We start from the raw sequence: 26,036 nt of genomic DNA, 5'->3' as shown, positions 1-26,036 counted from the left end.
CAGAAATAATCGCCGCTGTGCGGTCAGCGACACGAATGGATTTATCATACTAACCCTTCCGTGGTGCCTCTGGGACGGGCTGCAGTGCTCATTTTTAGCTTCTGGTTAATCGTCTTGTTCGCCACGGCTAATTTTTCAGCCTGTTTTTTTTGGAGCTCAGTTCTGTCCCCCGTTTTGAAGATCAAAAAGGCTAACAGTATGGGCGTCATTCCTAAACGTGAATTCCCCTCCCAAATACAAAAGTCCTACGAAAAAGTTATCCTTCATTAAAGCATCGGCGTCCTGGAGAGAGCGTCTGTCATGATGAATAGTTCCGTTAAGACGACTAAAGGCCGTTTGCATTTGCGGACTAGCGGGCGCACGCGGCGTCTGCCGGACGCACTCTCAGCTTGCTCTATTACCGAATGCGCTACTTAACCTTGATGAAGACTCGTACCCTCTCCTTAGACTTCATTTTCTTTATTAGATGGGTTTGGGGGGGGGGGGGGGGGGGGGTGATGGACCGCTGTGGCAAAATAGCCTAATAACGTATAGCTTCATCCCTGGAAGGAGTAATGCATGCAGAGTTTGAAGTGTGTCTCTGGGAAGTTGTGGCCAGGCTCTGATGTTGGTTTCTGCCCAAGGTGTTGATTCTTATAGCAGTATACAAGCTGAAGAACAAAGATCAGAACAGTGGGCCTCTTTTTATACTGCTCTAGTCATGTTACAGTGTCAGCACTTCCTCCCTCTAAAGTTTGGGTGTAGGACTTTGAAACCTTTGTTCTGTGGTAACTGTTGTTCCTTATCTGCTTACAACATCTTGCAACAGCAACAGTGTCTCTTTCACTGGGCGTATCATTGATTTTATCCACTTTTTTTAGTAAGTAAATAGAGCGTCCACATACTTTTGACCATTTAGTCTGTAATATGGCCGGCTTGAAATTTTTAGTTGCGGTTAGTGGATGAGGGTTAGCATCCTGTTCAACACCATATGCTGAAGGGTTTGACACACTGTGTTGGGACATGTTCACCTCATCAACGGCCTCAGCAATTCCACACATCACAGCACAGCAGCTCTTCTGTTGGTCCTTAAGAAACCATAGCCGCCCAACAACCTGTCTGCGGTCTGTGCCCCTGAGCCCGCCGGGTCATAACGATTGGTCCTTGATCGAAGCCAACCAGGTCTTTCTGCTGACAGCCCAACATTACAGGCACAAGTAATGAGAAATACGCGTCACCCTGCTAGGTTTTTGTGGGGTGGTCCTAATGTTTTGACTGTTTGATGCTTATTCTTTTTAGATTAGCATTTTAGCTCAACCAGTAAATGTAAGCTAGTATTTACCATGGTTTTGATCGTCAAAGCAAGTGCCAGTCAGTTGCCGCAAATGCGCCCTCTGCTGGCTAGTCGAGGCGTCTGCACAAGGCGTGGTGAACTCGCAGCACAGCATAGATTGTCTCTCCATTACCGCAGCATTACGGATCTCTGGTGAAAAGAAGTGGCTGCCGAATGTACTTGTGTCCCAAGGGGCGTGTGATAATTTATGGTTGGGGAACTGGAAATGACTAAATTGGAAGGAAAAAATACAATTATTATTATTATTTATTATTATGTTTAACAGCCATTACTTTCCATCCTAAATAATCCCGTCTGGCTCAGATAGTTTCCCTCTGACTCCCCCGAAAGCTCCGGCGCTTGGTTTTCGGACACGCGGTGACATTGGGCAAAGGCATCGCGCGCTCCTCCAGATTGAGAGAAACGGGACTTTTTTTCGTGGATGCCCCGCCGAGCTCCAGCTGATGGCGGAGGAAAATGTGATTAGCGAGTCCCCGAAGTACGATCTATCACGCATTACACTCCGGCCTGTCAGGAGCCGCGGCTCATCCGCGGGGGGCCGACGGAATTGCGCGAGACAGCTATCAGCTGTTTGAAAAGCTGCCCAAATATTTTTATTCTTTTTTTAAGATCGATGTTCAAGGAATCGTTTCCTATTGGGTGAGACATAGCCGCTTACCTGGAGCGCCGCACTTCATGTGTATGTGCTGCTTTGACGCTTGATTTTTACCATAAAACAATACAACATAGCGACTAGTGAACTGTTACAGTGAGACCGGGTTTGTGTTTTAGATCAGCAAGTTTCCTCATCGTGGATTCGCTTGTCGTGTCTTTGTAGTTCAATATGATTTTAATTCACTCTTATTTAAATGAATGGAAACAATAAAGTTTAATGAACCCACTTAATTCTTTCATTATTTAGCTTTTTTATTCTTTATATATTTATTTATTTATTTATTTATTTATGTATTTTTATTTTTTATTTATTTTATTCATGACTTATTATTTTATTATTATTGTTACTTTATTTGTTATTTTTTTTTATTATTATTATTTAATTTTTATTTGATTTATTATTACCTTAATTTTATTTAGAATTTTTATGTATTTTTTATGTATTTTTATAATTTAATTCTTTATTATTTATTTATGTATGTATTCTTATTCCTATTTTTTTATTTATGATTTATTATTTTATAACTTTATTTTATTTTTATTGTATTATTTGTTTTATTTTAGTTTTTTGATTAAGTATTATTATTTTATTTAGTTTAGTTTTTATTAATTATTTTATTTTATTTATTTATTTTAGTTTAGTTTTTTATTATTATTTTATTTTTTATTTTATTTATGATTTATTATTAATTTATTTTTATTTTATTTTTGTTATTCTTATTTATTATTATTTTATTTTATGTTTTATTTACTATTTTATTTAAAGTTTTTCTATTTTTATGTATTTATGTTTTTATGTATTTATGTATTTTTATTTATTTATTTTTATGTTTAAAAAAATCAAAGCTTTTCTAAGCAGGTGTTCTGATTTTAGTATCTGATCCATAAAAACTTGACTGATTTTTATGATCATGTTTCATTTCAGGTTTTATTTATTTTTTCCCATCAAACACCAAATTTCAGCTTTCTGGCCTTTCTCGCCCTCGCTCTCTCTCCCTCGTTTCTCAAATTCCCTAAAGAATTCCCTAAAATTCCCTGTAGCGTTCCCGCTGTCCAAGCTCAGGGACAGGAATCCGCCGGTGTGGATCTGCTTCGGCTGGAGCGAGTCAAGTTAATGTGGTTTCTTCTCACGGTTCCCACAGGACGGACGGGGACGGCGGTGGGTACGAACAAGCGAATCGGAATCGGAATTTTTTTATGCCGCACCTTTTGTTCTAAAAAAAATGAATAATAAAATAAAACGATCTTTCTTTTATGACTCGGGGCTATGAAGGCGGTGAAGTCCTTGCCCGCTCTCTGATCATGACTTTGAAAAACGGTGCCACGGTGCTAATGTATTCGGTCTGCGTTCGGCGCTCGGCGCTCGCGTTCTTGTTCCTCTAAGTTTCTGTGGGTTTTTTATTCTCGTTCGAAAGGCTCGCAGATCCGTGGCTTACACTCTTTTTAATCAGTCGTTCATTGCAGGCTAAATATTTACTCATCATTAAATGAATGAACCTTAATTCGGGCAGCCTAAGCACCTTATGTTCGCCGCGTTTGCCCGCGCTCTGATGAACGTATGCAAATCCGTCATAAATCTGTAGATTAGCAAAATCATTCCGTGCAGCTCCGGGTTGGGGAAAAAAAAGTGCTAACAGGGAGCGTTTATCGAGCTCTGGGTCCCGCTTTTCTTTTTGTTTTTTTTCCCCCTTTTTTCCTACAACCCCAAATTACAAAAAGTTGGGACAGTATGGAAATGCAGTCAGTGTTCCTTACATTTACTTTGACTTTTAGTTCTTTGGAGACAGGACGAACCTGAGATATTTCATGTTTATTTATTAATAAACATCCATTCCTGCATTTCAGGCCTGCAACACGTTCCAAAAAAAGTTGGGACGGGGGCAATTTAGGGCTAGTAATGCGGTGAAAACACTAAATAATGATGTGATTCCAAACAGGTGATTTGGTACAAAAGCAGCATCCAGGAAAGACTGAGACTCTGATGAGAGAAGATCTCCAGATCAGAGGATCTCCAGTTTGTCCACGAATGTTTAAAACATTGGAAGGGATTTGCACATTTCTCCCTCTACAGTGCATAATATCATTCAACGATTCAAGGAATCAGGAGGAATTTCAGAGCATAATGACCAAGGGTGCAAGCTTAACCTGAACGTCCGTGATCTTCCATCCCTCAGACGGCATTGCATCAAGAACCACCACTCAACAATAGCTGATATAACCACATGGGTGAGGGATTAGTTTATCAAACCTTTGTCGAGCACTACAATACAGAGTTACATGCACAAATGCCACTTAAAACTTTACTGTCCAGAAGTGGCGTCGATTTCTCTGGGCTGGGAAGCATCTGGGATGGACCATCACACAGTGGAAACGTGTATTGTGGTCAGATGAATCAGCATTCCAGGACGCCAAAGACGAAAAGGACCAAGAGGAACAAGTCCAAAAGCCAGGGTCTGTCATGGTATGGGGTGTGTCAGTGCCCTTGGTGAAGGTCATTTACACTTCTGCGATACATTGAGATCAAGACGTCATCTTTCCATCTTTGCAAAGGCATGGCTGCAGAAGAAGAGGGTACGGGTACTGGACTGGCCTGCCTGCAGTCCTGACCCACCCCCAATAGAGAATGTGTGGAGAATTTTGAAACGACGACCCCGTACTGTTGCACATCTTAAGACGTGTGGGACAAAATAACGGAAACACTAAATCGCTTGGTATCGTGTGGTGAAAAGGAACGGCAGCATTACAAAGTGGTAAATGCTTTACCGTCCCAACTTCTTTTGGAATGTGTTGCAGGCCTGAAACGCAGGAATGGATGTTTATTAATAAATGAAATATCTCAGGTTCATCCCGTCTGCAATCAAATCAACGTCATAGTAAATGTAAGAGACTCTGTGTCTTGCAGAAGGGGTCACGGTGTCAAAGGTCACCGTGCTCCAGATAAACCGGCATGAAAGATTCAGCGCGGTTAGAGGACGACGCAGCTATTCCTCCCAAAAAAAAAGTGTTGAGCTGTTTATTTGCAAGTCATTGGAGCTGAAGTAACACACCATGGGAATTGCCACCGAGCGCCGAGCTGTAACATCTGCCGTCCCTAAGTGAGTTAGCGCACGTCAGACATCTTTATGTCAGCGTAGAGCCGTGATGGATGCGGCGTGCTCGGGGGGGAAACGGAGGAAGAGAAAATAGTCGCGTAAAAAAAAAGAAAAAAAAAAGCACTGCCGTTTTGGCCGTTGAGTGAAATTACTATTTGAATTAATGGCGCTGTCAGAGTTTATCTGTGCGAAGAATGAACGCTGATTAGGGTATTGAACAATTAGCAATTTATCATAGCGGGCCCGATGGTGATTACAGGAGCGGCGGTTTACCCCAGAAAATAAACCGGCGGTCTTTCCTAGTTAGGCTGGCAGCACAGACCGATCTGGCCGACGGTTATTTAAAATAACGCGCCTTCTGTTGGAGTATTTAGCTTTTATTAAGTGATTTGTGAGCGCTTTTATTTTATTATACACTGTTGTAGATCAGCAAGCTAATGCTAGGAGTATTTAGGAGTAGGTTTGAGGCTCAAACCTCTCGAAATTAAAGCTTTTCCACATCAGGTGTGTGTAAAAACGTGAGAATCAGTATTAAACCAAATACACGCTCACCTTCTTGTTTCTACACTCACTGTTCATTTTATCAGCTCCACTTACCATATAGGAGCACTTTGTAGTTCTACAATTACTGACTGTAGTCCATCTGTTTCTCTACATACTTTGTTAGCCCCCTTTCATGCTGTTCTTCAATGGTCAGGACCACCACAGAGCAGGTATTATTTAGGTGGTGGATCATTCTCAGCACTGCAGTGACACTGACATGGTGGTGGTGTGTTAGTGTGTGTTGTGCTGGTATGAGAGGATCAGACACTGCAGTGCTGATGGAGTAAACACCTCACTGTCCCTGCTGGACTGAGAATAGTCCACCAACCAAAAACATCCAGCCAACAGAGCCCTGTGGGCAGCGCCCTGTGACCACTGATGAAGGTCTAGAAGATGACCGACTCAAACAGCAGCAATAGATGAGCGATCGTCTCTGACTTTACATCTACAAGGTGGACCAACTAGGTAGGAGTGTCTAATAGAGTGGACGGTGAGTGGACACAGTGTTTAAAAACTCCAGCAGTGCTGCTGTGTCTGATCCACTCATACCAGCACAACACACACTAACACACCACCACCATGTCAGTGTCACTGCAGTGCTGAGAATGATCCACCACCTAAATAATACCTGCTCTGTGGTGGTCTTGTGGGGGTCCTGACCATTGAAGAACAGCATGAAAGGGGGCTAACAAAGCATTCAGAGAAACAGATGGACTGCAGTCAGTAATTGTAGAACTACAAAGTGCTTCTATATGGTAAGTGGAGCTGATAAAATGGACAGTGAGTGTAGAAACAAGGAGGTGGTTTTAATGTTATGGCTGATCAGTGTATGCTGCTTAAATCCGGATTCCAATCTCACTGGCTGGTGCTACATCACACAATCTATTAAATGACATTTCTGGTGAAGATAGCTGAAACTGGCATCTTCACTCGTCAGGCTCTGTACCCAGCGCGTGGGATCTCGGCGCCGAGCCTTTTTTCTCACGCATTAGGAAGCGGTTTCCTCTTGGCGAGTGAAGCGGGACACGTCGCCGTGAGCGCAGGCTGATGCTTTTAAAGGTAATGGGAGAGGATGCAGGTTGATAGCTCTGAGAGAGTGATGCCTGATAGGAGGAGACACCGTGATGGAAGTAAAGCGATTTGATTTCCTCTCAGCTGACCGCATTCTCTTCACGTCGGCCCGTCACGCTGAGCCTCGCGGACCTCAGCTGACCGAGCCGATCGGAAACGAGCGACCGCAGATCCCACCGACGGTCTTTGCCTTGTGTACATATATGGTCAGAGACCTTGCTCTAGGGTCCAGCAGTGGCAGCCTGGTAGTTCTGTGGCTTGTTCTGCATTTTAACCGCCGAGCTATGTCATGTCAATGTAAAGCTTGCATAAGAAACAGTCATGCTAGGGTGTTAAATGTAGCCTTGTGGGCTTGGAAGCGCTTCGGAAAAGTGCTGTCACTTAACACAGTCCACCGCGTCAAGAAATTCTATACACTGAAGTATCGGAAAAAACTGGTACAACAGCGGGTCCTAGGGGTATTGGGTTTGGTCGGCTGGCATTCTAAGGTGTTATGCTAAATGTAGCCTTGTGGCTTGGAAGCGCTTCGGAAAAGCGTTGTCAACACAGTCCACCACGTCAAGAAATGCAACTGGTACAACACTGGTACAACAGGGGACTGTAGCGTAACCGCTGAGCTACCACTCCCCCTACTGCCCTAGTCAGTGACATTGTTTGTTAAACCTGGCCAGCTTGTGCGTCAGGTTTGATCCAAGTTCAATTGTAGAACATTTAGTTCTTTCACCATCTACTGTACATTATATGGTGAAAAGATTCGGGCTTGTCGGGCAGGGCATAAAACCACTGGTAAATCTGCATGACCTTTGAGGCCTCGGACAGTCGTGCATAAGAAACAGTCATGCCAGGGTGATAGATGTGCCCACATGGGTTTGGGAGCCCTTCGGAAATGCGTGGTCGCTTAACACGGTCCTCCGCTACGACAATGAACCTTCAGATTAGTTTTGTCAATAGTGACGTGCAAAAGTCGACATGTTATGGAGTCGAATCTCATGTGTGAAGGTACCATTGATGTGAAGAAAACATGAAGTCTAGGGTTATTTCAGCAAGTCAGTGCCAGGCCTCATTTTTTATGTTTTAAGAGGGTTAACTAATGCCCCCCATCCCACCCTTCCGGGCTCTGTCCAGGCCACTACAGTTTTGAAAGTGCATCGTGTGTGTGTGTGTGTGTGTATATGTGTGTGTGTGTGTGTGTGTGTGTAGGAATGGCGTGCTGCGGTGACCAGTACATCAACACGTCAGCCGTGGTGTGCTGCGGAAACCCGGAGCGAGGGTACAAGGCTCACCTGATGGACAATAGCACAGCGTCACTGAAGTGCTGCTGGACCGAGCTGATCGAGCAGGAAAAGGAGTGTTGCGGCGGCATGGGGTTCGAACCGGACCTGGCTGTGTGCGCCGACCAGGCCCCACACGGACTCATCATCCCAGTAAGATATAACACACGGGGATTTAATTCATTCATTTATATCAGTATAGTGTCTAAGCAATTAAGGGTTAAGGACCTTGCTCAAGGACCCAACAGTGGCAACCTGGTGGTGGGGCTTGAACCAGCAACCTTTTGAATACTAGTCCAGTACCTTAATTGCTACAACAGTTTAATAGGCTTAGTTTGACTGCACCTGTTACAAAGTGCATGGAACAGTAGTCCCTTAGTCTGCCAGGGTCAGAGACAGAACCCAAACTTGTATCTTAACCGCTGAGCTACCACTGCCCCAGGTTTGATCCAGTTCAATTGTTAATCTTTTAAAAAAGAACATTTAGTTCTTTCACCATCTACCGTACATTATATGGTGAAAAGATCCAGGCTTGTTTGGCAGCACCTTAACTTAAGCCCTAACTTGTATCTTTATGGACAGTAGTGGTCCAAGCCCCACCAACAAACAGGTCTGCCTTCAGTTAGAGGCTTCTAAACATGAGCTGCACTGTCCAAAGTCAAGCAAGCTTTACAGTAACAGTTGTTTAGTGCCTTAAAATTGACACCCCTATTGACACACTATGTGTGCCTCCTTTCTGACTGATTATGATGGGTTAAATGCGCCGCCACACACGTTCAGAGATGCCAGATTTGGGGTTTTGATCTCAACGTTATAGAACACATCTGAAATGCCATGCAACACACTGTGGGACTCTGAAATTCCCCACCAACAGAATTGTGGTCCGTCCTGCAGGAAGTATGGTGTTCGTTGCCTATACAAGCTCGTGGTGGTCCACTCCCCATCATATTTCTGCAGTCCTACGCTTCCGTAGGGAACCTACCAAGTATTAGACTGGTGTACCATCAGTTTAAAGCAGCGGTGAGTCAGGAGGTCGGAGCTTACGTTCACACTTCATTACTCAGATTTGCTTATTGTAACACGAGCACATACCTCAGCCCAGCATGAGCCTGGCAGCCGAGGGGGGGGCTTTAAACCCGCAGCTACGTCATTAGGAGCGTCCGCGTAATTCGGCGAAGCATCAGGTCTTGAGAAGTTGTTTGCTGTTCCGTTCCAATAACCCCACTGTAAGCTGAACATATTGTAAACAGAAAACAAGCCTAGCATACACAAACAGTGCAGCTTACTGTACAATCTGGTCCCACTGTGGTTTACAAGATGTAACAAAGCCTCATGTACAAGTTTATTTATTCTTTAATATTTTTCTCTGCAACCCATTTTTTTTCAGCTCGCGACCCACCTAACCCTGGTCTAGATGGCCAAAAGTTATCGAGTCCGATGTTTTAGCCACGCCCTAACATGCTAACGTATAAAATACTGGTATATACTGTATCTTGCTTACTGGTGCTTTGGTATGGGAAGTAATTGCTGCGGTCTGCACTTAGTCCTGATCTCAACCCCAATGAACATCATTGATCCCCCAAGGTCTTAATCAGGTGTCCACATTCTTTTGGCCATATAGTGCAGCTATAATATTTCCAAACAGATCTTAAAACCCTACTGGATATAAGCACAGACCAGCAGATCTTAAAGGTTACCAGAATTGGTTGCCCACACCAGTCCTTGCTGGTCCCAGTTGACCCGTTGCTATGGTAACCTCCATTTGTCTGTGTCTTTTAGGAAAAGTGTCACCCCAGGACCCTGTGCCCTGTATCTCTGGCCTCGACGGCATACTGCGGCACGTGCGACCTCGACCCAACCCGCTTCAAGTGTTCCTGGGTACCGGACCAGCCAGGCGCACCGTCAACCGCAGAGTCTGAAACGGCCCCCGGTCGCCTCTGCCCGTCGCCCGAGGAGCTCGTCTTCAGCGGAGCGCCGGATAGACGCTCGTTCACAGGTAACGGCGTGTGCTTGATTCTCTTCTAATACGCACAGCCCCATATCGTGATGCTCCCGCCATCATACTTCACTGTGGGTGTGGTCTTCTCCAGATCCTTTTCATTACACGTCAACCCTTCTTTCTTCAAATGATTTATCTAATGCTTGTGCACGTTTAGGATGGACGTTTACGGTAAGCTCCACTTACCATATAGAAGCACTTTGTAGTTCTACAATTACTGACTGTAGTCCATCTATTTCTCTACATGCTTTTTAACCTGCTTTCACCCTGTTCTCCAATGATCAGGACCCCCATAGGACCACCACAAAGCAGGTATTATTTAGGTGGTGGATCATTCTCAGCACTGCAGTGACACTGACATGGTGGTGGTGTGTTGTGCTGGTATGAGTGGATCAGACACAGCAGCGCTGCTGGAGTTTTTAAATACCGTGTCCACTTACTGTCCACTTTATTAGACACTCCTACCTAGCTGGTCCACCCTGTAGATGCAAAGTCAGAGACGATCGTTCATCTATTGCTACTGTTTGGCAAGCCGTAGCCTAGTGGTTAAGGTACTGGACTAGTAACCAGAAGGTTGCTGGTTCAAGCCCCACCACTGCCAGGTTCCTGCTGCTGGGCCCTTGAGCAAGGCACTTAACCCTCAATTGCTCAGACACTGTACACTGTAACTATAATGTAAGTCGCTTTGGATAAAGGCGTCTGCTAAATGCCAAAAATGTAAATGTAAATGTTTGAGTTGGTCATCTTCTAGACCTTCATCAGTGGTCACAGGACGCTGCCCACAGGGCGCTGTTGGCTTGTTTTTTTGGTTGGTGGACTATTCTCAGTCCAGCACAACACACACTAACACACCACCACCATGTCAGTGTCACTGCAGTGCTGAGAGTGATCCACCACCTAAATAATACCTGCTCTGTGGTGGTCCTGTGGGGGTCCTGACCATTGAAGAACAGCATGAAAGGGGGCTAACAAAGCATGCAGAGAAACAGATGGACTACAGTCAGTAATTGTAGAACTACAAAGTTCTTCTATATAGTAAGTGGAGCTGATAAAATGGACAGTGAGTGTAGAAACAAGGATGTGGTTTTAATGTTATGGCTGATTTGTTTAACATTGAAATAGCAGAACCATGACTTTCTGTTTTATTTGCAGCATAACTTCTGTCCCAATATTTTGTAAATTGTGTTTGTAAATAGTGTGAAATGAAGCTAGGTCTGCCTACCCTGGTTGTCCTTTTGACTCATTGTATTTCCAAAAAAAAAAAGTCTCCCTCTTGACGGCAGAACTCCCCGAGCAAACGCGTGAGCCATCGCTAATCATCCCAAATCGCGTCCCTCGCAACGTCGACCCGCCGTTTCGCATCCATCGGCAACAAGTCCCTAAATTATCCGCCGTGATTTATCCGCGGGGCCGGAGGGAGCCGGGTCTAATCTTTCAGCGCCTTATTTATTTGGTTAGTCGTGTCTGTTTAATCAAGACTAATGCAGGAGTTGAGGGGGGCTGGCTGGAGCGATGAGAGTGATTCTAGTCGGTGCTGCGCTGCCATCTGGGCACGGGCGGCTAATGCTGCGGCGGCCCCGCGCGCCTCCAGATGTTCCGCGCGCCCCCATGTGCGACCTGCAGACGGGAGATACCGAGCGCTCTCGGAACACCGCCTCGCGGAGAACGGCGCCCTGGCTGCCTCCAATATGGCCTCGACGTTCTCTCGGGTTTGGGTTTGTACGAGTTTGGGACGGTAGGAAAAGAACACAGTATTAAATCAACTATAATTAAAAAATCATAATAATTATACGTGATTATTCCTAATTAATAGGCTGCTTGTGAATGTGTGAATGTGTGAATGTGGAATTCAGACACCCCCGTCCCCTATTTTTACCTCCTATAACCCTTAAACTACTCAACAGTCCCGGCCCCTGTTGTCATTTTACAGTATAATGATTCACGTTTTCAACTGGAGACGGGTCTGTACTGCAGGCAGGCCAGTCTAGCACCCACACACACTTACTTAAAAATGTGGCTTGACTTAATCATACTGAAACAAGTAGGTACGTCATCTAGACTAATAAATCTAACCTTGTACCCAAATTTAGGATCGAGAGACGGGGGATAATGGAGATCAGTGCGTGACTCTCCGTGTGTGAGACCGAGTCCCATATAAACAATGCACACTTGTCAGACGGGGCAGGGCGTGTGTTAGTTATGGCTCTCCTCGGTCAGGAGTGGAGGTCAGCAGCAGTAGAGAGGAAGCAAAATGCAATCGGGTAATTACAACCCCAAATCAAAAAAAGTTGGGACAGTATGGAAAATGCACATAAAATAAAAATGCAGTGTTCCTTACATTTACTTTGACTTTTATTTGATGTCAAACAGGATGAACCTGAGATATTTCATGTTTTATCTGCTCAACGTCATTTAATTTATTAATAAACATCCATTCCTGCATTTCAGGCCTGCAACACATTCCAAAAAAAGTTGGGACGGGGGCAATTTAGGGCTAGTAATGAGGTGAAAAGACTAAATTATGTGACTAAACAGGTGATTAGGTACAAAAGCAGCATCCAGGAAAGGCTGAGTCTCTGATGAGCGAAGATGATCAGAGGATCTCCAGTTTGTCCACAAATGTTTAAAACAATGAACCTCAAAGAAAGATTGGAAGGGATTTGCATATTTCTCCCTCTACAGTGCATAATATCATTAAACCATTCAAGGAATTGGGAGGAATTTCAGACTTCGCTGCATCAAGAACCGCCACTCAACGATAGCTGATATAACCACATGGGTGAGGGATTAGTTTGGCAAACCTTTGCCACTTAAAACTTTACCGTGCAAAAAAGAAGCCTCATGTTAACCATGTCCAGAAGTGGCGTTGACTTCTCTGGGCTCTGAGGCATCCAGGATGGACCATCAAACAGTGGAAATGTGTATTGTGGTCAGATGAATCAGCATTCCAGGTCACAGTGTGCTCTGGACCAAAGACGAAAAGGACCATCCCTACTGTTATCAGGAACAAGTCTAAAGACCAGGGTGTGTCGTGGTAGGGGCGGTGTCAGTGCCCTTGGTGAAGGTCATTTACACTGCTGTGATGCAGCATTAATGCGGAAAAGTACATTGAGATCTTGGAGCAACATGTGCTGCCTTCAAGACGTCCAGCATTTTTCACATTACACACATTACAAAGGCATGGCTGCGGAAGAAGAGGGTACGGGTACTGGACTGGCCTGTCTGCAGTCCTGACCTGCCCCAATAGGGAATGTGTGGAGAATTTTGAAACGACGACAGCGTTATCTTAAGACATGTTTGCAGGAAGAATGGGACAAAATAACGGAAATACTAAATCGCTTGGTATCCTCGGTGAAAAAGAATGGCAACATTACAAAGTGGTAAATGCTTTACCGTCCCGACTTTTTTTGGATTGTGTTGCAGACCTGAAACGCAGGAATGGATGTTTATTAATAAATGAAATAAAGTTGACCAGACAAAACATGAAATATCTCAGGTTCATCCTGTCTGCAATCAAATCAAAGTCAAAGTAAATGATTTGCATTTTCCATGCTGTCCCAACTTTTTCTGATCTGGGGTTGTATAATCGGTATCAAATCCTCGACTCTCAGCCCTCATAAGAAGCGATCGATGTAAAACAAGCCCCCCCAGCTCCAGTCACGCGAGGTCCTTTCCTGCACTGACGGTCCCACGCAGCCCATTTCTGTGATTTACACCCACGACTCCCCGAACACGGCGCTACACAGCACCGGCGCATTTACAGCGAACTGCTGTTGCACCGATAAAGAAAAGCACCGCAATAAAGCCGGCGGTCCCAGGCCACTCTTCAAAGCCCGGGCTTGTTTTAGCGCGGGGCGACGGACGCCGTGCTGTGACTCTCCTGTGGCTTCATAAAACGAGCGTTCTACATATGGTTAAGTGCTAGCTTGTTTGAATTTGTAATTACTCTACGTTATGTGGCGAAAATGATGTGGACGTCTGAGCGTAGCTTTGTTTGGGGTTTTATTTTCTATGGGTATTAATATGGAGTCGCATCCCGCCCTGGTTTTTGGCTCAAGTATTAAAAACAGTTGCAGGAATCTGACATACGTGTGCCGTGGCTTAAGGCGTAATTGTTCAAGAGCGAGGTTGGGTTGAAGTTTGCCACTTTGTAATAAGCTAGCAAATAATCCTACAGTTGAGCACAATTGCAAGGAAAATTTAGTGATTTTACCATTTACAATTCATAAAATTGTTAAAAGATTCAAGCATCTGACAGAGAGAGAGGGGGGGGGGGACAATATGAAATATGATATAATTAATCTAACCAGAGGCTTGAAAATACTTCGAAAACATGTGACGTTGGACTGCAGGCAGGTTGGTCTAGCACCTGCTCTCTTTCTGACTAATGTGGCTTGGTGTCCTTAAATATCCTTAAAAAATAGCATTTGTGAGGAAAGGCCCTGATTTTGGACACACAGTCTACATTCCGATTTATTCTACTGGACTTCAAGTCAGGGCTTCCAATCAGCTTCCAATTTGTCACGAGTTATGAACTCATAAAAAAATGGGTGTAAATATTGGACCCCCTTCCAACCTTCAGTCTGTTGGAAAGGCTGCCCTGATTATTTTGGAAGCGTGTGGGAATTTGTGGCCCATCATTAAAATTAGGGCTATCGTTGGATATACATATATAGCTTATTATTTATATATATGTATATGAAATGATATAATATGATGTAATGAATCTAACCAAGAGGCTTGGATGGATTAATTCCGGGACAGTTGGACCCACCGCAACCCAGACCAGGATAAAGAGAACAGTGTGGTTTATTATGTACTCTCTTTGTGTATTATTCAGACTCAGAGTTGGAGCCCTACACGACGTACGAGTACAGACTGGCAGCGTGGAACAGTGGCGGTCAAGGCTTCAGTTCGCCCTCCTGGATCAGCACTAAAGAGGACGTGCCCGAGGGAGTCCCGCGCCCGAAGTGGAGCCGTGTGGGAGCCCGTAACGACATCATCCAACTCGACTGGTCCCCGCCGTTCAAGGCTAATGGTAAGTGTCGCCTACGTAGGACAGCTGAGATGCGATTTTGAGACCTTGAGACCATAGCAAACCTAATAAGACCTCTGCGCCACCTTCAATCGTGGCGACCCATTTTAAAGTAGCAGTGTTGCTAGCAGCCTGGTTGGGAGGGAAGCTTCTAATCAATGAGGACTCGCTTTGTTGAGGGAGAAACAGCGACTCCTGCTGTCCAGTTTAGGAAATGCGTGAGTTAAAAGGAATACAAAAGGCATAGCGTGATCCATCCCACTAGGTCTAAAAAGTGAAGGTGTCATGCAGCCTGCAGGGGTCGCCAGAATGCATTTGGGAATTAAACATTGGTCTCCTTGTTTAAGAAATCAACGATCGAGCCTTCAATCACAGAGCAGCTTGTCTTCGTCCGTCCCTTCGCCCCTTCGTTTGTTTTAATAAACTAGAATCAAGCCCGTATTTACGCCCGTGATGATAACACACCGGGACAAAGCGTGCCAGGCTGATTGTAGCGACCCTGCGCCTCAGAATCATTTCTGAATAAGCAATTTCGCCCGCGCAGAAATAACGAGCTACGTTCGAGGAAAGTTCATGGCCACTTAATATGTAAAGAAACATCTTGATTGCTCATTAGGGCTCCGCGCTCTTTAATCATTCGGCTCATCGTCCAATCTGTCACGAATTTAGGAGTCGGTCCCCGTCTGACTTCTCGTTCAGACTGGGCGTGTATGCCACTGTACCGTACACTCATGATTCTGGCTCTCTTAGAGCTTCTAATTCAAAACCATGGGGGGTTATTTGGAAGCCTGTGGGAGTTTGTGGCCCTTCATAGAAAAAAAAATAGCATTTTTGAAGACAGGCACCAATCTTGGACACACAGTCTACATTCCAATTCATTCTACTGGACTTGAAGTCAGGGCTTCCAATCAGCTTCCAATTTGTCACAAGTTTAGAACTCAGCCCCTTTCTTCCTTCTCATTAAAAAATGGTCAGTCTTTTGGAAGAGGTGCCCTGATTATTTCTGACGCATGTGGGAATTTGTGGCCCATCATTACTATATATATATTAAAACCACCTCCTTGTTTCTACACTCACTGTCCATTTTATCAGCTCCACTTACCATATAGAAGCACTTTGTAGTTCTACAATTACTGACTGTAGTCCATCTGTTATCTGCATGCTTTGTTAGCCCCCTTTCATGCTGTTCTTCAATGGTCAGGACCACTACAGAGCAGGTATTATTTAGGTGGTGGATCATTCTCAGCACTGCAGTGACACTGACATGGTGGTGGTGTGTTAGTGTGTGTTGTGCTGGTATGAGTGGATCAGACACAGCAGCGCTGCTGGAGTTTTTAAATACCGTGTCCACTCACTGTCCACTCTATTAGACACTCCTACCTAGTTGGTCCACCTTGTAGATGTAAAGTCAGAGACGATCTCTCATCTATTGCTGCTGTTTGAGTCGGTCATCTTCTAGACCTTCATCAGTGGTCACAGGACGCTGCCCACGGGGCGCTGTTGACTAGATAGTTTTTGGTTGGTGGACTGTTCTCAGTCCAGCAGTGACAGTGAGGTATTTAAAAACTCCTGCAGCGCTGCTGTGTCTGATCCACTCATACCAGCACAACACACACTAACACACCACCACCATGTCAGTGTCACTGCAGTGCTGAGAATGATCCACCCCCTAAATAATACCTGCTCTGTGGTGGTCCTGTGGGGGTCCTGACCATTGAAGAACAGCATGAAAGGGGGCTAACAAAGTATGTAGAGAAACAGATGGACTACAGTCAGTAATTGTAGAACTATAAAGTGCTCCTATATGGTAAGTGGAGCTGATAAAATGGACAGTGAGTGTAGAAACAAGGAGGTGGTATATTAATTAATTTTGTATGTAAATATTAATTAATGATGTGTCAAACCCTGAGTGTCTACATACTTTTGCCTATATAGCCTATATCATTTTAGCTGCATGAGATCATTATTCTAATACGTCTGCACGTTTTTGTAGGTAAAATTAGCCACTATGTGCTTACGCGTGACGGACAGGAACGTTACCGCGGGACAGAGCGGAGCTTCACAGATGCCGGAGGGATTCGACCGTTTCAGGAGTACACGTACCAGTTACGGGCGTGTACCGCCGCCGGCTGCGCTGACTCCCCCAAGGTGAGTGTTTGCGATTGGGATGTTGTGTACACAGATCTTTGGCTTTTCAGACAGTACAGATGAACGGTTCTCATTCCTGTGTCAGAGACTGGAGCACAGGACCAATGCAATGCAGTTCTCCTAATTCCCTAAATCTTTTTACAATATTATGTACGGTAGATGGTGAAAGACCTAAACAAACTTAAACACTGTTAATCTGACCCTGTCCCAACTTTTTTGGGGTGTGTTTCAGGTATCAAATTTTAAACTTAAGCATGTATATCCTCATAAATCACAGATTAATTTGCATCTTTCTACAATACTATGTACGGTAGATGGTGAAAGACCTAAACAAAACTTAAACACTGTTATTCTGACCCCGTTCCAACTTTTTTAAGTGTGTTCCAGGTATCAAATTCTAAATGTAAACATATACTGTATATCTTCATAAATTACAGGTTGATTTGCATCTTTTTACAATATTATGTACGGTAGATGGTAAATCTACCATGCTTTCTTGAGAGTGTCTATCTCAGCTACTACAGCTACTATCTCAGCCAGACGAAAGGACAAACGCAACAGCACCCGTGTCCCATTTCAGATCAGGTGATCACTGCTCATCGAGGTGTACCGGAACCGGCTCCGTCCTAAATGCAGTTAAAATGCCCTAAAACAGCCTGGCTCCTGATGATACTCTTCACTCTTCCCCCTCTTCTTCCTCTTCAAGTTAGAGGGGGATTAACTCGTACACCTGCAAACATTACCAAAACACTCGCAATTATCGTTGGCCCCAACACAAGGGCAGCAATTACCCGGCAGGACACGGGGGGCCCCCCGAAGACTCTGATTTAATCTCCAGAGACACTCCGCGGACTCACCAAAGCACCGCCGGGTACATGCCGTAGACAAGGAGGACGTGGGCAAGGAAGACGAAAAATGGAGGACGGAGGGAACCTTAAGCACCCCTCCCTGCCCTCTCCTAATGGTCTGCCACTCCTGGAGACAAGACCCGAAACCACTAGTGACATTCTATTAGAGCAGGATATCCAAGCCTCCATTAGACCCAATTGCTTTGTAATTTCTTTTCTGTGTGTGTGTGTGTGTGTGTGTGTGTGTGTGTGTGTGTGTGTGTGTGTGTGTGTGTGTGTGTTTGTGTAGGTTGTGGCAGCGACCGTCCAGGGGGTACCCGAGGAGGTCCCTGCGCCGGCCGTGAGACCTCTGCGACCCGACGCCCTGCACATCAGCTGGGAGGCCCCGACCAAACCCAACGGCGTCGTCCGGGAGTATCAGATCGTTCAGGGCGGAGTCGGGCTCGTCCATACGCACACCAGCGGGGACATGGAGCACGTCATCAAAGGTACCAAAGTCCACTTGTTTGCTTCCAGATTAGTGGCAACAGTTTGGGGAAGGTCCTTTTTCTGGCCAAGGTGTATAAAGACCTGGTTTGACCAGTTTGACACGTCTGAGATGAATCGGAATGCCGATTTGAGCCAGACATTAGAGCCTGACGTGAGAAATGCTGTTTTTTTAATTGAATGAAATTCCCATAGACACACTCCTAAATCTTGTAGCCTAACAGAGGGTAAAATTCCCATAGACACACTCTCAATTGTGTCTATGTGTCTGTGTAACCCTTTAGGGCAGCTTTTCACAAGATTTGAGAGTGTGTCTATGGGAATTTCATTCAGTTAGTACCCCAGTGCTGGGACAGCTCTGCCAACGGTCAGCTGGGCGCCCCCTAGCGGCCACAATTGGCAGTGCTTGGAGCAGACAAAATTAAGGGCCGTGGTTAGTAACCCGAGGCGCCTGTACAGAAGTGGAGGAACGTGGGGGTCGGTGCGTGACTCTCCATGCGTGAGACTGGCCTCGGGATCGGTGGACTGTGAGAAAAGGGGGAGAACATGCATAAATAACACAGCAAAAAAAGTAAAAGTAAAGTAAAGCAGAAACTCTGTATTAACCAGCTCGCGATCGGGTGTCCACATACTTTCGGTCGAGCGAGCGGCTCCGGCGTCCCCCCGGCGCAGACGTGTCTTTATTTATGCACGCCGCTTTCTGGAAGCAGTCTAATGACTGAATTTACACCTGATTCCCGCAATGAGCACGCCGCCCTGCCCATCAGGTGCCAGGGCCCCAGTGATTTGTGAGGGATGTTTTATATCTGCCCAGGAATGGAGACGCGCTTCTGGCCCCGAGCCATCCAGGGCTGGGACAGGAACTCGAATACGTACCCCCACCAACCCCCCTCCACTCGCCTCCCTTCCCGCCTTACAACAAATAGCTTCAGTTACATCTGTTATACCAGCCTATCACTACACAGCCAGGGTATTTATACGTACATATGCTTTTCTGTATATACTGACCCACCAAGACCCTGACCATGATATAGCACTTGATCGACATAAAACAAGTTTAATTCGCATCACTGGTTAACGACTGTAAGGAGTTTGTCATGTTCCTCTCATGTCTAAAGTGACTGTTGTGCAGTTTTTCAATCTTTCAGCCCTGTGTCCACCCCAACCCTGACCATGCACCCTAATGACAGAATAATATAGAAATGAAATATACAAAGTGTCCCAACTTTTCTGGAAATGGGCTCTGCACAGTACACAGTGTATATTAGTAAGTGTTCTGGAAGGTTCCACAGTCAGCGGTGTAACTGGTAACAGGTGTGGTCATTAAGAGTGTAAGAGGAGGATCCACACAAAGTTTAGTCTTTGCAGGCAAGAACAGATTGTGGTGTTGGTTCACTACTGTGTACCAAACTTCAGGACAGAACTGTCATTTAGTTTAAAGACGATGGTTGTTGGTTAAAGGTTGCCAAAAATGTAGCTGTCTGGTGTTTGTATTAGTAGTAATATTACTGCTGCTGTGACTGTTAGTGATTTTTTTTATTATTATTATCAGTTATCATCATCATTATTATTGTTATAATTATTATTTATTATTATTATTATTATTATTATTGTTGTTGTTATAATTATTTATTATTATTATTATTTAATAATATTATTATTGTTATAATTATTTATTGTTATTATTGTTATAATTATTTATTATTATATAACATTTGGGTGGAATTTGTGTTAGTAGTAGTATTACTATTTTTTTCCACTTTATCATTATCATTACTGTTAGTACTACTGGTATTACTGCTATTAGTATTGTTTAATTATTGTTAGCGATAGTATTATTACTGCTATTAATAATATAAATGTTATTGATATAATTGAATTGTTTTTATTAACATTAGTATTATTATTATTTTAGTATTATTAGTAGTAGTAGTATTAATTTTCATCTTATTCATGTTATTACCATTCATTTTATTATTAATAGTTATATTATTATTAATGTTTATTATTCTTTTTACTATTATTATTATTACAACTACTATTATTATATAGTATTATTATTGTTATTAATAATAATAATATTTTAGTGATATTTGTATTAGTAGCAGTATTGCTATTACTATGATTTTTAGTGATAATTAATTATTAGTTTTAAATTATTTTTACCTGTTAGTTTTATTATTATTATTAAAAATATTATTATTAATATATAGAAGTAGAAGCAATTTTAATATTAATATTATTATTATTATTATAACTATTAGTCCCAGTATTATTATTATTATCATTATTATTATTATTATTTTTATTATTATTATTAATAATAATAATAACAATAATAATAATAATAGTTTTGTGGTATTTGTATTAGTTAGCACTATTACTATGATTATTAGTGATTATTATTTATTTCCTTTAATGAATTTTTACCTATGATTATTAACATAATTTATTACTGTTAGTACTACTTGTATTACTGCTATTCGTTTTTTATTGTTAGTAATAGTATTATCATTACTATTAATACAAATACAAATATTAGTATAAAATTTATTATTATTATAATTAGTATTAGTAGTAATATATTTTTTTTTATTACTATTATAAATGTATTACTAATATTATTATTATTAGTAGTAGTAGTAGTATTAATATTCATATTATTATCATTCTTATTATTAATAATAATAATATTGTAGTGCTATTTGTATCAGTAGCTGTATTATTATTTGATTATTAATGATTATTAATTATTAGTTTTAATTCATTTTTACATATTTTTATTATCATTATCATTACTGTTAGTACTACTGGTATTACTGCTATTAGTATTTGTAATTGTTGTTAGCAATAGTGTGATTAATACTATTATTAATATAAACTTATTTTATAATGAGTGATTTATTATTAATAATATTAATATTTTAATGATATTTGTATAAGTATCACTATTACTATGACTATTAGTGAATATTAATAATTTTTTACTTTATTTGTTAGTTATTATTATTATTATGGCAGCGTTTTGTTTTAGATTTTAAGCCTGTTTATGTAAACGCATTTGATGCAAATAGCCCATATGTGTCTTAAGTGTCTCTCTCTGGAGGAAATATGACATGCATAATTCATGTGTGAGAGAGAGACAGAAAGAGACAGTAAGAAAAAAAAAAAGGAGAATGCAACTCGTCCCTCGCCTGCCGACACCATCAACAACATGATTATCAAATGTGAGCGGGCCGCATATTTTTTGGGGAGCGTCTGATCATCCTCCAGTCACAATTCATACGGGTGAAACGGCACGCCGAGAGCTCGTCCGCAGAGGGGGGCTCGGCTCCGGGGCCGGCGAAAACGCTCTCAGACGGAGCGAGAACGAACAGAAGGCGCCTCAGAGACGGAGATATCCGCGCTAAATTGCTTTCATTTATCCGAAGAGCTTCTGTGTAATATTTCACTTATTTAACACGAGTGCTTGAGCTGGATGGCGCTCTGATGGGAGGTTAGTCGGACGCCACAGCGAGTTAGCACTGCCGCGCGTTTGTTAGGGGCTGCATAAATCAGGAATTTGCATATAAAGCTAACAGTACAGAGTTTGTGTGTCTGTGCACCGCTGCTCGACTCGTTTCCTCTCGGGCATCAACCCGAATGAACGCTGGGAAATGGCATGTCTTCCTAAATAAGCTTTAATTTAGTAAGAGCTCCCTGCAGCTCTGTGCCGAGTGAAGCCGTTCCAGGTTCGACTTTTGTTTTTATGGCATTGAAGGGCCGGGAGTCTTGGGTGTTGTGGGAGTTGTGAGAGTTGTGGGTGTTGTGGGAGTCATGGGTGTCGTGGGTGTTGTGGGTGTTGTGAGAGTTGTGGGTGTCGTGGGAGTTGTGGGTGTCGTGGGAGTTGTGGGAGTTGTGAGAGTTGTGGGTGTTGTGTGAGTTGTGGGAGTTGTGAGAGTTGTGGGAGTTGTGAGAGTTGTGAGTGTTGTGGGAGTCGTGGGTGTTGTGGGTGTTGTGGGAGTTGTGAGAGTTGTGAGTGTTGTGGGAGTCGTGGGTGTTGTGGGAGTTGTGGGTGTTGTGGGTGTTGTGAGTGTTGTGGGTGTTGTGAGTGTTGTGGGAGTTGTGAGAGTTGTGGGTGTTGTGGGTGTTGGGAGAGTTGTGAGAATTGTGGGTGTTGTGGGGGTTGTGAGAGTTGTGGGTGTTGTGAGAGTTGTGGGTGTTGTGGGGGTTGTGAGAGTTGTGGGTGTTGTGAGAGTTGTGGGTGTTGTGGGTGTTGGGAGAGTTGTGAGAATTGTGGGTGTTGTGGGGGTTGTGAGAGTTGTGGGTGTTGTGGGAGTTGTGAGAGTTGTGGGTGTTGTGGGTGTTGGGAGAGTTGGGAGAATTGTGGGTGTTGTGGGGGTTGTGAGAGTTGTGGGTGTTGTGAGAGTTGTGGGTGTTGTGGGTGTTGTGAGAGTTGTGAGAGTTGTGAGAATTGTGGGTGTTGTGAGAGTTGTGGGGGTTGTGAGAGTTGTGGGTGTTGTGAGAGTTGTGGGAGTTGTGGGAGTTGTGAGAGTTGTGAGTGTTGTGGGAGTTGTGGGTGTATGGGGAGTTGTGAGAGTTGTGGGAGTTGTGGGTGTTGGGGGAGTTGTGAGAGTTGTGGGTGTTGGGAGAGTTGTGGGGGTTGTGAGAGTTGTGGGTGTTGTGAGAGTTGTGGGAGTTGTGGGAGTTGTGGGAGTTGTGGGTGTATGGGGAGTTGTGAGAGTTGTGGGTGTTGGGGGAGTTGTGAGAGTTGTGGGTGTTGTGGGTGTTGGGAGAGTTGTGGGAGTGCAATGCGGATCAGCACCGTGTATGGAGAGACACACCCTGACAGCACTCTTTTCCGTCTCTGTGCAGGTGCCATCAATCAGCCAGCAGAGGTCGTAATTGCATTAGTTATGAGAGAGAGAGAGAGAGAGAGAGAGAGAGTATCTATCCGGCTTTTAATATCCCACCCGTCTGAACAACAAGCCAATCGGCAGGCAGAGCTGAGACTCGATACAGTGTATTCGAGATCCCAGCTCTGGTGTGCTAGTGTGTTTTACCGCTGTGCCACCTGAGCACAGCACTGAGATCGCCGTTGTCTGATTCTTGTCTTCATGGTAAAATGCAGTCGTGGTCTGCAGGCAGGCCAGTCGAGGGGCCTGGCCTTGTCATCGCTCCTCACTCCCATATTTGTCTTAATGGCATTTTGCAAACTGTGCCAACTTACACAGGGGGTCTTTTTTGTGGTCCTTGGATTGTATTTAAATACATCATGAATAAATACATACTGCATACACACACACACACACACACACACACACACACGTTGCAGCCACAGTGCTTCAGTTCTGCTCCTGAATAACAGGCGTCTGCATGAATAGCGGCGCTCGTATCTGTGTCGACGTGCCGCTCTGTTCTGCATGTCAATGAAGCAAGAAAACGTCGCTCAAATGATCATTTAGGTTTTAACAGGGTACAGTCCGCCAACAGGTATCCGTAACCGAATCCCGTCCGCTCGTCGTTTACTTCAATACAGCCGAGCGCAGAGACCCTCGAGAGACAGCCAGAGCGTCACATCCGCGAGCCGAATGCAGCGCCGGTAATTGACCTCGGCGCTGGAATAAGTTAACCTTGACTCAGGCACTCGCAGCATCTTCAGAGGAAGCAGCGTGACTCCAGCGCACAACAATGCCCTTTTGTTTAGGCTTAATTACCAAATTATCTGGCTGAAGATGAGCGCCGAACAGACAGACAGAGAGAGAGAGCAACAGATAGAGAGAGAATTATCAGGGCTTCAGGACATTCCCAGAATCAGAATCCTCCAGTTTTGGGTTTAGATGCACAAATTAGCCGAGATAAATGAGCTCGAGAGCCGTCGGGATTAAAAACAAACAAACAAACAAATAAACAAACTGTTTGTTCTAATTAGCTTAATTAGCTTGTAGTACTAAATGTTCTTGTTTGTATAAATCGTCCCCGTCCATGTGTGGATTGTGGATTGGACGTTTGTAAATTGACCCTTGATTCCGAGCTTGTTGGACATCCCTAGGCAAGATAGTAGAGACAGTCCCCTCTTTGCAAATCAAACATCCCGTACTCTTCTGGAAGGATTCTGGAATGTGTGTGTGGGTATTTGTGCTTAGGTTGTGATCCACTTTCCGATTCATCCGACTGTTTAGTAAGGTGGAGTTCAGGGCTCTGTGCAGGCAGTTGTGATGTAGCCTAGTAGTTAAGGTCCTGGTTCAATCCCCATCACTGCCAGGTTGCTGCTTTCGGGCCCTTGAGCAAGGCCCTTAACCCTCAATCGCTCAGATCGTATACTGTCACAGTACTGTAACCAGTCTTGCTGAACCAGAAAAGGTCCTTCCCCATATTATTGTTTTTTTATTACTGGATAGCATGAGTAAATGTGAGAAGTGATGACACTGAAGTATACGGTAGAAAGAAGGAAGTGAGGGGGACTGGCATGACAGTCGAGTTTCGGCTACCCCCCACCCACTTCCCGGACACTGACCAATCACGTCCATGCGGACGCCTTGACCGGCCAATTGCACCGCTGAGATTTGAACCTTGGAACCCTCTCAGCTGTAGTGGGCACTGCTTTACAGCCGCGCTACCCGTGGACATTTATTTATGATTGATTGATTTTATTATTAACAGGGATAATAATAATAATATTAATAATAATAATAACAATTCTTATTATCATGAATAAAAAAATAAATAATAATAATTTAAATAACAATTATTATCTGGAATAAAATAATAATAATAATATAAATAACAGTTCTTATTATTAGAAATAATAATAATTAATAATAATATAAATAACAATTCTTATTATCAGGAATAAAAATAATAATAATAATATAAATAGCAATAATAATAATATAAATACAAATTCTTATTAGGAATACAAAAAATAATAATAGTAATAACAACAATTCTTATTATCAGGAATACAAAAAATAATAATAGTAATAACAACAATTCTTATTATCAGGAATAGAAATAATACTAATAATTATTATTGTTATTATTATTATATAAATAACAATTCTTATCAGTTTTTATAATAAAAATAATTATTATCAGTGATTATAATTATAATAAGCATTTTTTTTTTTTAGAAAACACGCTTATTTGGACTAATGATTGTTTATAAAAACAGAATTGTATAAATCCTGTTTAGTACAGTTTTGATGAAGCGATTTAATCCATCGTGTTTATGGGCGTGGAGAGCAAACGAAGCAGCCAAGCAGCTGGATGATTTAACGTGATCCGCGCTGTAATGGCCTGCGCGCCATTCAAAGACATCGTTCTCTCTCGCCCGGGGCTTGTGAACAGGCCTGTCGGCCTCCCTTTCAGAGCTAATATTTCTCTGTCACCGAAGCTGCTAGCTCGGCCGTGTTGTGAGAGAGAGAGCTAAACCTCGGCCTTCTCTAAACCTTCTCCAGGAAGGAACCCGGTCACTGGAATGGAACCTGAACCTGAGAGGGCATCACAGGGTCAGCTGGAACCCGGACCGGCTTGTGCAGCTTGAATAACACTTAAGTAATTGTAGCCAGGAGGTG

General features: G+C 43.4%; 1 protein-coding gene across 1 annotated transcript in view; it reads left to right on the top strand.

Annotated features, from left to right (window-relative positions):
• The window catches only part of ush2a (Usher syndrome 2A (autosomal recessive, mild)), a 226,484-nt gene that overhangs the window by 143,920 nt on the left and 56,528 nt on the right, over positions 1-26,036 (top strand). Inside the window, exons 51-55 of the mRNA XM_063007063.1 lie at positions 7,894-8,117; positions 9,744-9,960; positions 14,804-15,001; positions 16,992-17,146; positions 18,284-18,482. Of these exons, the coding sequence (XP_062863133.1) occupies positions 7,894-8,117; positions 9,744-9,960; positions 14,804-15,001; positions 16,992-17,146; positions 18,284-18,482 (993 nt within the window). The remainder of the gene's footprint in view (positions 1-7,893; positions 8,118-9,743; positions 9,961-14,803; positions 15,002-16,991; positions 17,147-18,283; positions 18,483-26,036) is intronic.

This window comes from Trichomycterus rosablanca, chromosome 13 (assembly GCF_030014385.1).
Source record: "Trichomycterus rosablanca isolate fTriRos1 chromosome 13, fTriRos1.hap1, whole genome shotgun sequence".
NCBI lineage: Eukaryota > Metazoa > Chordata > Actinopteri > Siluriformes > Trichomycteridae > Trichomycterus > Trichomycterus rosablanca.
The sequence above is the reverse complement of the archived record's forward strand: the minus strand, read 5'-3'. Positions and strand labels throughout refer to the sequence as shown.